Here is a 15,721-nt window from a genome sequence, read left to right on the forward strand (position 1 = left end):
CCTCTTTTTCTCATAAATCACTACATGGGCTCTAATAACTTGTCTAAAAAACTAGTCTCGGTGGGCTAATCAACACTTCTCATAAAAAACAACTTATCTGTAAGTGAGGAAGTATAGAAATGGCTTCCTAAGACTTGGGGGTATAGCAGGCCTCTAAAATGGACAATAGTGAAGTACAGGACCCTTTTTCAGGGATTAGTAACACTATCTCTGTAAGTGAAAAGAAGATGTTCTTGTTCCATTCTGTTTCCTGAAACTAGCCACATTGGAAGATACTTGGGGTGCTGAGTTTAGATTTCATATTAAGTTACTGCTTTTTTTTTTTTTTTAATATATATAATTCAGCAGAGAACCAAAATTACAAGCCCTGACCTGGATCTCCACCTCTGATGTAATATTCCTTTGTAAGTTTCTGCAGAGAACCACAAAGACTATTTTCTGTTAATCCTCCTTTCACTGGAAGCCCAGTGAAGGATAAGATGTAAACAATGTAGAGATTTACCTTTTAACGAAATGAGCAGAGAACTCTAGTAGCAAGTACTGTTTATATTACAGTTAAACATCTCTCTCTCTCTCTCTGTCTTGATCCTCTGGAGAAATGACTGATGCATGCATCTTTGAATAGGTGCATTTCCAGCACTATTTGAATTCTAATGACTATGAGATCACTACTACTTCCAAGAGTAATTTCTTAAAAGTCTTAACAAAATATCTGTACTCTACCCACGCTAACATCTTCCCAAGAAAAGAGATGGTCCTATTTTCTGCCTCTGGGATTGTAAGTACGTTAACTGAAGATGATTACATTAGGGAGAGACTATTTGATATTGTGTGAGCCAGAAGTAAAGCAGTTCCACAGGTATTAACATTGCCATTAGTTATTGTTAAGGGTACAACAAAAATCATGGGCTGAAGTGTTTAATTTCTTCATATAGTAGATAACATTCATTACCAGTGTAAACTGACACCAATTTTCCACATGCATTCACTGATTTTGTATGTTGTTGAATAAAGATGATACTGCCTGACCAAAAATAGTTAATTCTTCCCAAAGCTTTGAAATGGCTTCCCTGGTCTTCTGCAGTGAGATGTACCCAAATCCTAGAAAGATGGATGAAACAGAATCGCTCAGTGGAACTTTGACTTTTGGTCTGCTGAAACAGGAAAGGGTATATAAAAAAAAACCCCCACACTCATATTTTTTATCTGTAACCACTGCTAAACTGTTATTTTCGGCAAAAAGGCAGATTCTTGGTCTATAGGGGGTAGAAGATGTCTTGCTATGTGTCTAAAGACATGTTTGAGCCTCAGTTCAGACTAGTGCTAACAATCAATTGCAGCTCATAAGTACCTCATTACTCAAGCTAAAGACTGGAGGGCCAAACAGCTCTCACGCTGTTGGAGATGCATGTGAATAAATAAGTCCCTGGGTATTGAAACCAGTGTGTTTTACTGTCAAGGTTTGCTGTATTACCTCCACTCATATAACCACTGTGTTTTTTTTTTTTAAATTGGATTTTCCCAATGCTTATTCTTTTTGGAATATTTATCTGCTCCATAATGTCCTTAGAGATCAGGATAAAGGCATGTTTGTAGGTATTGTAAAGAAATTTTAGTCACCAGTCACTTGTTCATAAGAATTCTGCTTGAAATATTGATCTACAATATTTTATTACCATGAAATTTCTGGGGCAAATCCTAAGAAAGATGCTATTTACGGCAGTTCTGGTAAGTTATCTGATAGAAGTTTGTATACTGACAGATGAGGAGCAACAGAAGATCTGACCCATAATAAAACCCTTGAGCCTACTCCTTTTCTTTGTTTTGGTTGTAAAAGTAGAGGATTTTTCGACATATCTACATTACTGATAGCAAGTTGATGAGCATATCAGAAAATAAATCAACCTCTTACTGTATTGCTGTTCTTGGTATGCTTTTCTTTCTTTAGACTTTGTTTTCTAGTGGTGGTGGTGTTTTCTGGAGATGAGCTGATGTTCCAGTTGTTATGATTAATACTTCTGTGTGAGACAGGCTAAAGTGCACAGTATTGATAGAGTACATTTATACTTGTCAAATTCTTCTAAAAGGAACAGTCCTTGCAGGAGGTAGTATTTTGTAACAGCTTTTTGTGTTCTGGAAAAATATCAGTCGTCAGCAGTGTTTTATTGTCTTTGTTAAAATAACATATTTACGTTAGTTTTGATGCAATTATTCTAAAAGTTTCTTCTCATTTTAAATATTGATGTGAATGTGAAAGTGGGGGGCTACTCTGTCTTAAAAGTTTTCCCCTTATAAGTGTACCTTTTAATTCTGGAAAGAAGTCAAGCACAGCATGAAAATAAAATGAAGCACCCAAAATAGAATATCAACTAGTTTTTGAAAAAGGGCTGCTAATAAAATACAAAAATTGTGAACTGTAAGCTTCACTGAAAACTATATTGAATTAATCCCTGTGTTTCCTGTTTTAAAGAAAAAAGTATTTACTGTACAAGTAAATTACTAGGGAAAACCACAAGGGAGTATATTTCCTACACTACATTAGAGAGTGAAACATAAATATAAGACCTTTCTTATTCTATGTTAGTAAGCTCTATTTAGAAGTGCATGGAGAAGAGAGTGCTGTCCAGGGCATTAAATAAAGTAGGAATGGGAAATTCAGGTTAAGAGAAAGAGCACTGCATTGATACATGCAAATGAAAGCTTAATTGTCTGAAGTCCCCTGTTCTATTTTATGTGGGTCATTTATGGTAATGTGTAAAATGCTGATCATTCCTTAAATATTTAAGCCAGTAATGCTAGCTAGATGGGCCTTTAATTTCTTTCTTCACTTATGGCTATCATAATTATTTCCATCAGAGTTTAGCTCTTTTTCATATTTCTTTGGAAACCTCTTGATCTCATCGCATTACTTGTCTCTCTCCCTCAGTTAAATTCCTGATGTATTCCTATCTGATACTAATTTATGCCTCTGGTTCAATGTATAGAGTAGTTTATTCATCGTCAATAACACCACTGAAATCACAGAAGTACTTGATGCCCTCATTTATTAAGGCACTTGAGGTCAGTGCCTTAAGCATGTGCTAAAAATGAAGCAAATGCCAGCACGACCACCAAAGGATTAGTCACCTGCATAACAGTTTGCTGGGTCCTTAAAAATAGGAACTTGTGGAACAGATTTACTACTGGTGTAAGGTTAGCACAGCTGTACTGAAAGCTAAATGATGCTGACAGTGCTTTCAGTGGAATTATGACAAGTCTATGCTAAGCCTTCCCCTTTTCTTGTTTTGTGCCGTGCTGATACATTATGATATGCCAAAAATAAAAATCAAAGTTAGAAAAATGCTTCTGACATTTTTAATTGTTCATATGCCATTTAGTGTTTAACAGTACTATTAGCATCTCAATAAGAAATTATATTGTTACAGCATATCATTTTTTTCCATTTGATTTTGTAGGGTCATACTGTCATGCTCTTTCACATTTTCTTGATAATAGGATATCTGTGGTGTCACTGCTACCTCACTTTTAATGAAAATAGGAATTGCAAATTGGATGAGACAAAACTTAGACACTTAGATTTGCAGGTTAAGGTATTTCTTGTGCCGTAGATGAAGACATGTTGTTTTGTATTAGGAAACTGTGGAGGAAAAAAGAATTTATGTTTTCCCATTGAGTCTGAAAATTTTCCTCCCTATGACTATGCACTCTTTTTGCCTTTTTCTAAGGAAAAAACTGTTTTGTATAGAGATTTTTCTTTCTTTGTTGTCTTTTTCTTCCTTATAAGAGGTGCCCCTGTCACCTCTTATGTGTAAAATATTTTGACTATGAGAATATAAGCTTGCAAGCCAGCTGGCAAAAGGTTTTAAAATTTAAAGTTTTACTGGAAATGTTTTATTCTGCATGAATTCACAGCAGTTATACTGTGTTTCTTTTTCCAATTAAAACTATAAAATTAATTCCAATGTATAGGAACAATATTGTTAAAATTTTAGGACAGATTACCAACTTTTATGTAGTGCTTTTTGCAGACCTTTAAAACATTCTCATTGTAAGTTTTGTTTTTAAAAAAAGAATGTTCTGTTTTAGGGGCAGCATTGTTGCATTTCAGAAATAATATCCTGTAAAATGCCTGTAAGAAGATATTTTATCTGAAAGCCCATTGTAGCTTTCTTATGATGAGTTTCAGGATTCTGCAACAATAAAAGTGTTCTTATTCAAATGTATATTATTGCTTTCATTCCTCTAATAGCAGCATTCATTCATATCAACCTATAAATAGACAAAGAAGAAATTGCATAGAGTATTTGTTATTCATCCTCAATATTTTTTATTTTGTTGTTAGATATCAGACTTTGAAATAGTTGTATGGTGTATTTGCATGGAATACAGAAAAAAAAAGTTATTTCCTCTGAGTGTACACATGCTTTCTAGCTGTGTTTCCTTAGGATGTAAAAAGTTACTGATTTAGTTCCATTGGTCGTTTTTATTGCCTTCCTGAAGACAATGGAAATTACACAAGGCTCCATATAAAAGCATCTCCAAGTGTAAATTAAATCTATGGTATAGTCTTTTGTAAATAGAGAAGAATGTACTCTTAGATAATAAATCTTTTTTATGTATATGAACAAGATGTCTATTTTTTTTCTTCCTAGATACACCTTTAGTTAAAATAATTTCTTCCAATTCATGGCCTGAAGAAGGACAATCTATAATTTTGACTTGTGAATCCAAAGGAAAACCAGTGTAAGTGATTTAACAAGTAATATATTTTTGTTATTTTCCTTATTCTGCTGTGATTGCAAGCTTCAGCTGCAGAAATCTGCTGGTTTTGTCTCGTCCTGGGGTGTAAAGTAATCTCTGGTATAGAAAACCCGTTGAAGCCTGTCTTCATTAAGTGTCTATAGAGGATTGTTCTTTTACTTTGTCATCTATTTTCGTTTTCAGGAAGAATTCCAACTGTGAGATTATTTTTTTTTCAGTCAGGTATACCAACCTGAAAGGAGTGCAGGCTTAATCAGTCACTCTTTACATCACTGACCTGATGATAGTAGAGAAAACATCTCATGAAAATCTTCCTACATCAGCTAGCCTCAGAGAAAAAGTACTGAACTTTCTGGATGCTTTGGCTGTCATTTACAGGGAAATTTGAAGGTTAATGATATGTGCAAGTTGGCTGCCTGTTTCTACCAGAATTTGAAAAGATGTAACCTGCTTTAAGAATATAAAGTGTTTTACTTGGAAATTAACACCTCTGACATCAATATTTTTAAAGGCAGATCTGCAGAGATTAACTCTTGCACTGAATCTACTATTTAAATAAACTTCACTCTCTTAAAACAGTATTTTCTCAGATGAGCTGTTATGTATTTACCCATAAAGATACATAAATAATCCAAGTGCTTAATATTAAGGTAATATGAATCAAGTTTCTTAAACATTGACCTTCTGCTCAAAAGATTAATATATGGTGTCATATGGAGTGGTGATACACAGCTTTAAAATGGTCTTGAAAATGATAGAACAATAATATTTTGGTTCTAGAAAAAGTGCAAAGTACATGCCAAAAATCATGTCACTTAGGGATGAATTTCTCCCTGGTGTAACTTTAGTGACTTTACAGAATTGCTTAATGTAGGAACCTGAAGTCAGATTTAGGTCACATCAGTCATTTAAGTGCAAAAATTCTATTTTTATAAGCTCTTCTGAGCTTAGTTGGGCATCATTTAAACTCCATAAGTACTTTTCTTTTTTATATTATATGCCCATATCATTTTAAAGCAACTCCTTCATCCAAATCTTGACTGGGCTGAGCAACTCAGCATCTAGATCATGCTTCTACCCTCTTTGAGACCAGAACACTGGGGGTCTGTCCAGTTAGTCTTATGTGGTCCTCAGTGCAATTGACCTTCTCTGTACCTATGTACTTCTGAAGTTGCAAGCCATCTCTTGCTTTTATAATGTACCTGAAGGAGAAGAAATTAACAATTTACCTAATAGCCTAAACCTAAACATGGAGTTTAGACAGTTAATTCAGTCAGACATCTATCTCTGTATTTTGGGATACTACATATAGATGTCTATATATAGACATTTACATCAAATTTTATATCTATATTTAATTTTGGTCAGATGAATCTCACTCTTTGTCTACAGCTTATAACAACATTTTCATATTCTTCATTGAAAATGGGCTAAGATTTTTTTCACATACCAAAGATGTTAGACTCTTAAAAAGAGAGACAATTAATCCTCTCAGATATTAGATTTTCCTTTAGATCCCTGTATTTGTTAGTCATTTCTGAAGGCATTAAAAAACTATGAAAGTGCTATGCTTTAGCTTGACATACACAGTATTTTCTATCTGTCTGGTACATGTAATATTGTAGATATACTTTATGTTACGTTAGGAGACAGTAATTAAAACAGTAATTAAAATGGAGCCTGAATTGAGATGTTTACTGATTTATTATTTTTTTTAATTTAATAAAACTCAGTTGCATCCTTAATAGATTCAAATGCAAACCTTACATGCAGTTTTGAACGGGCAGCCAAACAAAAACTCCACACCACAGAATTATCAAGGCAGGGCACCTGTACGTGGTAGCCTTTGGGGCACAAATATTTTGCCAATAAATGCACCTCTAATTGTCCATGCCTCACAAACTGCCAACATCAGCTGCTTTGTATTGCTTCATTAGGTCAGTCTTTCACAGTGCAGAGCCAGTAATAAATAGGTATCCTTCTGGGAGCAGTTTGCAGTTGCTTAGCATGAGAAACAGTAATGTCATGCTCCCAACCCATATTATGATTACCTTCTGGCTTGTAGAGAGAGAGAAATTGGAGAGGTCCACAGAGCCCAGATATGTCAGTGTCACAAGATGAGTGATGAACTGTGGGCTTCATGGGCAGCTCAGAGCCTACCATGGTCCTTCATAGCCATTTACACACCATGGGTTAATTGCTATACACTGTCAACTTTATGCCACAGTTACAGCCATCTCTCCTGTTTCCAGTAGGCAGCAGTGAATCACACCAGAAAATGAACACTTACTTATAGGTACATTTCTCTTGTATCCCAGAGCAATTTTCACAAGCTTCAAAATGACATTTGAGATGAAAGTGGAGAAAGAATGAAGCCAGGTTTTGGCTGTGGTGACATTCATGGTACTGATAGCTGCTGCAGAGTAATTCTTTCCCAAAAGGGAAAAACAAAATGAGGCTAAAGGTAGAATGTACTTACCCCATCTTACATCTCATCACCAAGCCCCTCCCTCCCTCAAACCATGTGCATCATAGATACCCCGATACTGTGTTTCAAATCTGCGACACAGTCCTAAGGGCTTTACTAGGACTATGTTACTACCTAATTTACTGTCTTGTAGCAGAATGGGAGGGAAGCCTTGCTCAGGCCAACATCTCTGGGAAATCAGCTGCCCTTTGCATCTCCTGCTGCAACAGCATCCTCCAGATATATAGCAGAGAGATGAGGAACAATGGTTTACTAGGTGTGAGAACTGGGCAGCTCAGGTGCTGCTAAGGTTTCATAGTTTAGAGTGTAAGATTTGGCTTGACAAGTCAATGGTCATGACTTTGGCTAAGAGAAAAAATGGCCTCAGACACTTGGATGTGTGCAGCATCAATTGTAATGTGTGAGATGAGCTGGAATTATCCCAGACTCTGAGGTTGCTAGTTGCTATGAATGGGTTCACGTCACCTCACATTTGTGGTCTTGGTGCAGAGATAGCAATGTTGGAACAGTGCTCCTGAGAGTGGGCTAAGGGGGAGAACTTGAGGGGGTAGGAGAGGGGGTGGAGAGGAAGATGGAAATGTGGGTGAGCCATTTTGAATGATCCAGTGAGGCAACATCAGAGGGCATGACGGGATGCACAAATTCTATAACTGTGCTGTTTTATCTCTCTGCTCATCACTATGAGTATGAGCATAGCTCTAACTCTGGTCATGGCCCTGTGCTTATTGCTATTAGGGGAATTGCTTTGGAGGCAGGAGCTGTTCTTTTCAGTAAGCGCTGTATTGCTGCTATAGAAGTGTGATGGTACCAATAAAAAGAACAGGCCAGGTTTCCTGCCTGCTCTGCAATGGTTTTGCAGAGGCAGGCCATCTGGGGGATTAATAAAGTGTCACAGATCGTTATAGACCACCACAGTTCCCTCAAGATTATGTGTTGTGGCTGGTGCAGCTTGAAGCAGGGGTTGGCTGCCTGAGAGGTGCTTGGGAGGTTACTGCAGGAGCCGACAGTCTTTGGGGTTTGACCCTAGGGGCTCTGATGGGACATGTGTCATGACACCAGTCCCACGTGGTGGGATGACATACTGACCGCATTGTTGAGTCAGAGTGGGAGTGATTGGATGGCAAGGGGACGAGGCTTCCTCATACATTGTCTTCCAAAAGACCTGCCTCTTGCTTCCATATACAGCTCCGGTTAAAATTATTGCCTCTAGGATCTAGCATCAAAGCTTGAGTTTTCTCTAAAAAAATCAGGTTACACTTATGGATCTAAACCTCTGGATTTGATGGTATCCTGGTGCAGTTCGTGTAGCAATTGGGGCACCAATTATAAACAACAGGGGAAGGCAGGTATTTGGAATATTGTATGTATAAAGATGGTGGAAAGGAAAAAAGAGGAAATATATTTATCAGTTTACCACAGAAATAGTTTTTAAACATACTTATAAGCATAACTCACCATAGAAACATAGCCTATATACTGTAATATTTTAAAGGAACTTGAAATAGCATTTGTGAGAATTGTTGTCCAGTTGGTCAATAGCCAGTTGGTAGACCAAATTAAGAGTTTTCTTTCGGAAAAATTCTAGTAGGTGTGTTTCTGTAAGCTTAGTCTTTTCTTATGCAAGTCTTAGTTGCTGGTTTGTTCACCCTGTTGATAACTTCAATAATAATGATGTCCAGTTGTTTTATTAAATTGTAGATAAAAAAGTATTTAGCCATTTCTCTACATAACTTAGGTCAAGACACCCAGTAGTTGACATTACTATTCAATAGCATTCCTCTTTTGGAGATACTGTGGTATAGTTTCAAACCAAATTGAAGTTATTCTCTTGTCTTTTCAATCTTTAGAGCTATTTTGTGTTTTCCAATATTTTTGGCTGGATCCCTGGACAGTTGTCAGGCTGTAACATTGCAGTAAATGAACTAGCCTAATATGTCTGTAAGGTGTCAGTGGCTCTTTTAAATTTATTTCTTTTTTAGCATAATGTAGTTTTACCTAGACTTTGTTTATTTTCCAAAGAAGGAAATGTAATTTGGCTTCAGAAATCATAGACATCCTTTGTGTGAACTCACATGCAGTGTCTAGATTTTTCTGAAGTCATTGCCTGACAATATTTTGAATATTTAAAAAAAAAACAAGACAGCTGTAAAAAGTAAAAACCAAAGAACAAAATTATCATTTACAGTAGTCTGTGCTTACAAAAGATTTTAAAAGCCAATGTTTTCTTATTGTAAGTTTTAGCTTCTACACACTGTTGTCTCTTAACAATATAGTCTAGTGAGTCAAAACTGACCCAAAAGTGAACTCAAAAACTGGACCATAATAAAAGAATGGTTCAATATTTAATATTCTTGGTCAGCACTCCCACCAAAGTATGCATGAAATATGTTTTTTTATTAAGTCAGTGTCATTTCAGCAGAAAGGATGTCAAAAAATAATGGAATAATTAGGGCACAGGAAGCAAAGGGAGAGTTGGTTGTCTCCTGTGTGCTTTAGAGAAATATCTTTCCATTCCATGCAGCTCAGGGGAATCATAGTATAGTTGGTTGACTAATGTAAAGTGAATATTTGGCCTTGTTTGAAATAAATAGGAAAGATTTTTAGTTCAGGAGAACACATATATGTGTTCTTCATTAGAATAACATTATTCAGAAGGTCATGAAAAAGTTATAGAGAAAAGCACAATTAGTAATAAACACTAATATTATATGTACCCAGTAATATAGTTAAATAAACATTTTAATATCAGAAAAATCTATCACTTTTAATAATGAGGGCACACCAAATAATCAAGCTTACACTATAAAGCTATTGTAAACTTTGTCTGTGGTATCACCACAGCAAGTTCTGTCTTTTCTAGTGTCTATTTAAGACGACTCCCATGAGTGAGACAAATATTTTGCAAAGGCTGATGGAAACAAATACTAATAATAACAGAGAAATGTATAACACCATTCTGTCAGTGACCCCAGTGAGTGGCTGTTTTATTTGAGAAGGACCTGACAGGGCTCTAGGTGCAAAGAGAAAATTTAGTGAAGTGAGTTAACTAGGATTCAGTCAACTGAAAGCAGTGGAGCCTGCACTCATACTGGCTCATGTTTAGCCTACTGTCAGCCAGGACCCCCAGATCCTTCTCAGCTTGGGTGTTGGATTTTGGACCTGTCCTTGCTGAATTTCCCTGCCTCCCATGAGGGATCTGTTGGGTCATTCCTCCAGCCTGCGAAGGCCCCTCTGGATGTCCCCTCAACTATACTCAGTAAAGCCAAAGTTTGGTGTAAACAACCAACTTAATGAGAGCACATTCCACTGCCTCAGCTAGGTCTTTGATATTAAACACTTAAACAGGACAGGACCCAGGGTAGACACCTAAAGAAAGTCTGCTTGTAACAAACCACCAGGCAGAGTGTCCCTTCAACCCAATCAATGGTCCAGCCAATTTTTCACCCATTGAGTAGTACACGCATCCAGGACAACGATAACATCCCAGCCTAGATACAAAGAATACCATTACAGACAGTGACTAAAGACTTGCTAAAGTCAAGGTAAACAGCATACACTGTCTTCTTTATCTACAGAAGCTGTCATTTCTTCAGAGTTTCCACATGTTTGGTAGTTACAAAATTACAGAAACATTTATTTCATGAATTATTTTGTCACAGGATCAAGGATAAAATGTATTGTTATTCTAAGCATAGAAAATCTCATCCTTCCTCTGAATAGTTACCTTAGTTCAAACTAATTCAAAGTGGAAGGACCTTTGAACCTAAGGAAGGTATTTAGAGAAATGCTAGAAGGGTCACGTTTAGATTTCCTGAGTTCCTTTATAATATGAGAAACTTCATAATACTTTGCTTTCTGAAATCTATGGCATTTTGGGCAGGATATAGCCTTTGAAGAGGATTCCTGACTCCTTCAATGGAATAGTAATTATGAATGGTAGTTATGAATGATCAGTATGACTCATGTCTTACTTGATGCATGCCCTCAGAACACAGAATTAAAAAAATTTCTTCATAGTTTTTCATAAGTTTCTTCCCCATAGTATCTGAAATCTTGGAAAATATTTAACTGTTTATTTAATCACACCTGTGGACAATTAGGGTATTCAATTACCTCAAATTTACAGCTGGGAACTGAAGCAGAAAAAAATACAAGATCAAAATTGACAAATAAATCATGTATATTTTATGTCTAACATTGAACACAGTCTCCATTTTCCCAAGAGTATTTGATGTGACATAGCATTACAGTCAGAAGATAGCTCATCATTGGCTTGAATTGTAAGACTGAGTTCTTAGCACATCTACAAATCTACGCTCAAGAGTCTGAAATCAGAAACTAGTGGAGAAAATAGCCGACACCCACTTGACATTCAGCTGTTAACATTTTGGTGTAAGTAGTTTGCCAATATTGCTTTGAAACTACATCATAATTGCAGGTTTAGATTCTGAATCGTTAGTCTAGCCAGCTTTTTGTCCATGTGCAATCCTTTCTTTCCTACTTTGACATGGTACAATTCCCAGCTTCTCTAGCAGGTGAGATGGAGTTTCTGCAAGAAATTGTCTCATTTTCTGCATAAATTCACTACAGAATACTACCTGGCTTGTGCCATAAATACCTAGCAGTCTAGAAAGAAATGCTAGTATCAACTCTGCCTGTATGAATTATCATAATGAATCTGGAAAAGCATGAATGTTTCTGTGTTTATAAATCACCTTGTAGAATCAACCCACAGCCCAAGCTGGATGCTCAGGCAGTATCAATAAATATTAATGATTTGGAAAACTGGATGAATTTGTCCATATCCAGGATGAAATATTATTCTAGCAAAATATGAATATGGTATCAAAGTATTTCTCCCTTAAGCTTCATACATATTTGTTCATAAGAAATTCTGAATTGTAAGAGTCTGTTTCCAGGTTTCTCTGGAAAGGACCACCTAAAACTGAAATCAAGTAGGTGAAAATAAAGGAAGTTAGATACTGGAGATCCACTGTTTTACGTTGAGATCAAGGACAATCTTTGTCTTAAGCAGGAAGGTGGATGGTTTTGAATTTTGAGTTTTGTTGTAACTGCATTTGACAAACTGGGACTCTCCCTGGCCTCCTTCACCTTCATCCCAGGACTAGCATTGACCTCTAATACCTCTCAGTAACTGAAGTATCTCTTTTTCTCACATTATGCCTTCTGAGTGCTCTGAGGTTACAGTTAAGTTTCCAGGGGCACATGTCACACACAGCTTTGGGCAAGATTCTGTAAATACATTCTTGAATAAATGCTTACATGTATAGGACAAAGTGTTGTGTCTGTGGGTGTGGACTCAGACAAAGGCAAGAGCCCCTCCTCACAGTTCTCAGCCCTGTGTTCCTCATCACTGGGGAAGAGCTCTCAGGATAGCTCAGGCTTTCTTATTCCTGTCTTTTGCCTCACTCTCTGTGCATTCCAATTGGATGTGGCTTGTTCAACAATTAGATAGAGCATGTCTCCTACAAATACAGTAGGTATCTCTGTCCTGTTTGTCTCTTCTGTCTTGTTCTAGTTTCTTGAAAATTTCTTCTTTAGCTTTTTTAAACAGTGTTTTTTCATCTTTGTGTCTTTATCTTATTTAGGTTCTCTCCATATTCTTTCCTGTTTTGAGAAGTGTGAACTTCCATTTCTCCAAGAACTGATTATATTTGAGTAGGTGATTATTAAGTCAAAAACAACCTACTGTATACTTGATCTGATGGGATATAACCCATGCCAGCTAATCTAAATCACTCTGTATCCCATTGTTATTGTCAACCACATAGAAATTCTTATCATCAGCCAGGCTTGTAACTAAGCATCTAGTTTCTCCACCCACAGAGGCAGCAGTGTATGTATAAAGAAAGCTTTATTGGTATTAAACACTACATTTCAGGATCTTTCAGTCGGAAAGGTAAAGAGAAAATATATCATGTGCAACATAGACTAATCACAGAGCATCTGACAAGTTTTGTAGATTGTAATATACTTAATATACATTAACATAACTGTCAATAATGGTAAACCTTTCCAGTATCCAAATTATATGCCCAGTTTATTTTTAAAACAATTCTTGTTAATAGTCACTCATGCCAGCTCAAATGTCTGTTGAAGCCAAACTTGGCAACATTTGCCAGTACTTTGCCTCATTGCTGTAATTACTTTCTTTGGATAGTTGACCAATTTTTAAATTATTGTCATTTTGAAGGAGTTCATACTAATGATATCTCCTGCCTTGATTTAGTAGGCATCTGTTATATGCTATGTTGAATGAGTGCTCATTTTCAGTAAAATGTTCTAAAATCTTATGAAGTATATCAGGTGGATTGTAGAAAAAATCTGCGTAGTGAAACTTTCCAGATAGGTAGTTTGTCTTTACAAGAAAAAAGACAATTATTTTAAAGGATTATGTAAATATTCAGCATGTAACCTTCTACACCAATATTTCATTGACATTACACCTCCACTGTGGAATTATGCTGTGATGTAGTAGATAACATATTAAGAAGCAGGTAATATATTTGCTGAGATACAGCATGTATATTTAATAGATTAAATTTCAGTTTGTGTTAAACATCCTGGCCATCTGAGAGGTTCTATCTTCCATGCTTTCCCCGCCCCCTGCCCCCCCAATTTGCAGGGAGTAGGAAAATTGGTGTTATAAAAAGTGTGACACAAGAAGAAACAGGTGGGTGCATTAGTGCCTGTCTGAAAATTACACTGTACAATAAAGCCTCCTGCAGTGCTTAAGAACTTCCCCTTTAGTGTTCTGTAAAATGATCACATTGCCTAATAGGCTCAATTCAATAATTGCTTTTTCTCTTTTTTAAGTGTCCCTTTTCTGCAGTGCATACACGTAAAACGGTGCAGAAAGTAAAATGTGAAAAAACCCTACATGCAGCATTTTTAGTGCTCATTAAATCCACTTTGCATGTGTATGCCTTTTGAAATAATTATTTTCCTTGCTCTCAGGTGGGAACACATTCTAAAATAAAAAACATCCATGGCATAGAATAATAGATAACATTTAAATACAGCATGGACAATTCTAATTGAGTACTGGACTGGAAGTTAAAACATGAGAAAAAAAGTTTTGGAAGAGGCTATGATGCTCAGTCTTTTAGATACTTCAGTTTCTATAGATAAGGGATTAGTACACTTACAGGTAAAATCTTGAAGTGCTGGATCAACCATTAGCAGTAGAACAGAAGAAGACATGTTAGTATAACTCTTTCAGTGCAAATCATGCTGACAATACTTGCTCTGTTACACAATTACAGAAACAAAATTTGTTCCATGTACAGCAGATGTGATCTGGAACACCCAGTGTCATAGACAACACCAGATCATTGCATATCTCCATTTTTACCCCACATTTATAGCAGCGTTGTGCCCTGAGAAGATGTATATGCTGTAGGCTAGCAGGGTAAAACACCATCCTTCTAAAGGAAAACAAGTATGAGTTTAAAGAACAGTGTAAGGAGGTCATCTTAAAATCAAATTAGGATTTAATTTTTTTTTCATTTCTTCTTTGTATTTTGTGCCCTTTCATTCAAAGAATTGTATCTCCTGTTCTGAAGACAGAACCTCTCTTTATGAAGTTGGACACTGATTTTGGAATTGCTACTTTTTCCCCTACTGAGAATAGCTTGTATCATTCCTTCCTTTCTCTGCTCTTACTTTACCTTTTTCAGTTCATTATTTTTAGTACAAAATTGACTTTTATTCTTCACCCTTCCCTAGCTTTCTGGGTCTATGCTAGATGCTCTTGGTGTGCAGAACTCAAGCTCAGAGTGTAACCTTTTTTGAAAGCACTGAATCGCTATGGAGGTGTAGGTATTGGCCTGTTCACCAGTCATTGCAAAGTTGAAAGTCATGTATGATTAATGTGCAAATGAGGGACAGAAAATTAACACTGGAAGAAAGGGTTTAATTAACAAACTGAAATGCAGCCTTCTGCAGAATGCAGCCTTCTCCAGAATTATAAATTCTCAGTCAGTGTGCAAATTTTAAAAGGGCGTATGAATGGAGTAAGTAAGGGAGGATAACAATACAGTCCGATCTGTTGGCATGCTTTTGGAATAGCTGTCTTATATGTGAAAGGTGAACCCACAAATGAATTGTGGGTTTGGGTTTTTTTGTTTTTTAAGTGAGTATTGAAAGCCTATCCCTGCACCGTTCCTACCTAGTACTGCACTAGTACTCACACTGCACTTGCATCAGAGACACCCATTCAGTAAAACCAGTGCTTGCTTATATAATTTTCTAAAACTATATTGGAAATTTTCTTTCCTCACAAAACTGAGACTCGTAGGCCCTTTGGCAGCAGTTCTTTTTGCTACAGGGCAACCAAAGAGAACTGTTTTGAAAGATGACAAAGTTGTTCCACTGCCCAGCAAAGAGATTTTGCCTCATGACAGAATGAGCAGTGAGACCTGTTCGCAAACTGATTGAATTTCCCAGTGT

At 36.5% G+C, this 15,721-nt stretch overlaps 1 protein-coding gene across 1 annotated transcript in view; it reads left to right on the top strand.

Annotated features, from left to right (window-relative positions):
• CADM2 (cell adhesion molecule 2) overlaps positions 1–15,721 on the top strand; it is a 91,737-nt gene that overhangs the window by 26,320 nt on the left and 49,696 nt on the right. The window contains exon 4 of the mRNA XM_010290315.1: positions 4,653–4,743. Within this exon, the coding sequence (XP_010288617.1) occupies positions 4,653–4,743 (91 nt within the window). The remainder of the gene's footprint in view (positions 1–4,652; positions 4,744–15,721) is intronic.

This window comes from Phaethon lepturus, unplaced genomic scaffold (assembly GCF_000687285.1).
Source record: "Phaethon lepturus isolate BGI_N335 unplaced genomic scaffold, ASM68728v1 scaffold4807, whole genome shotgun sequence".
In the NCBI taxonomy this organism is placed as follows: Eukaryota; Metazoa; Chordata; class Aves; order Phaethontiformes; family Phaethontidae; genus Phaethon; species Phaethon lepturus.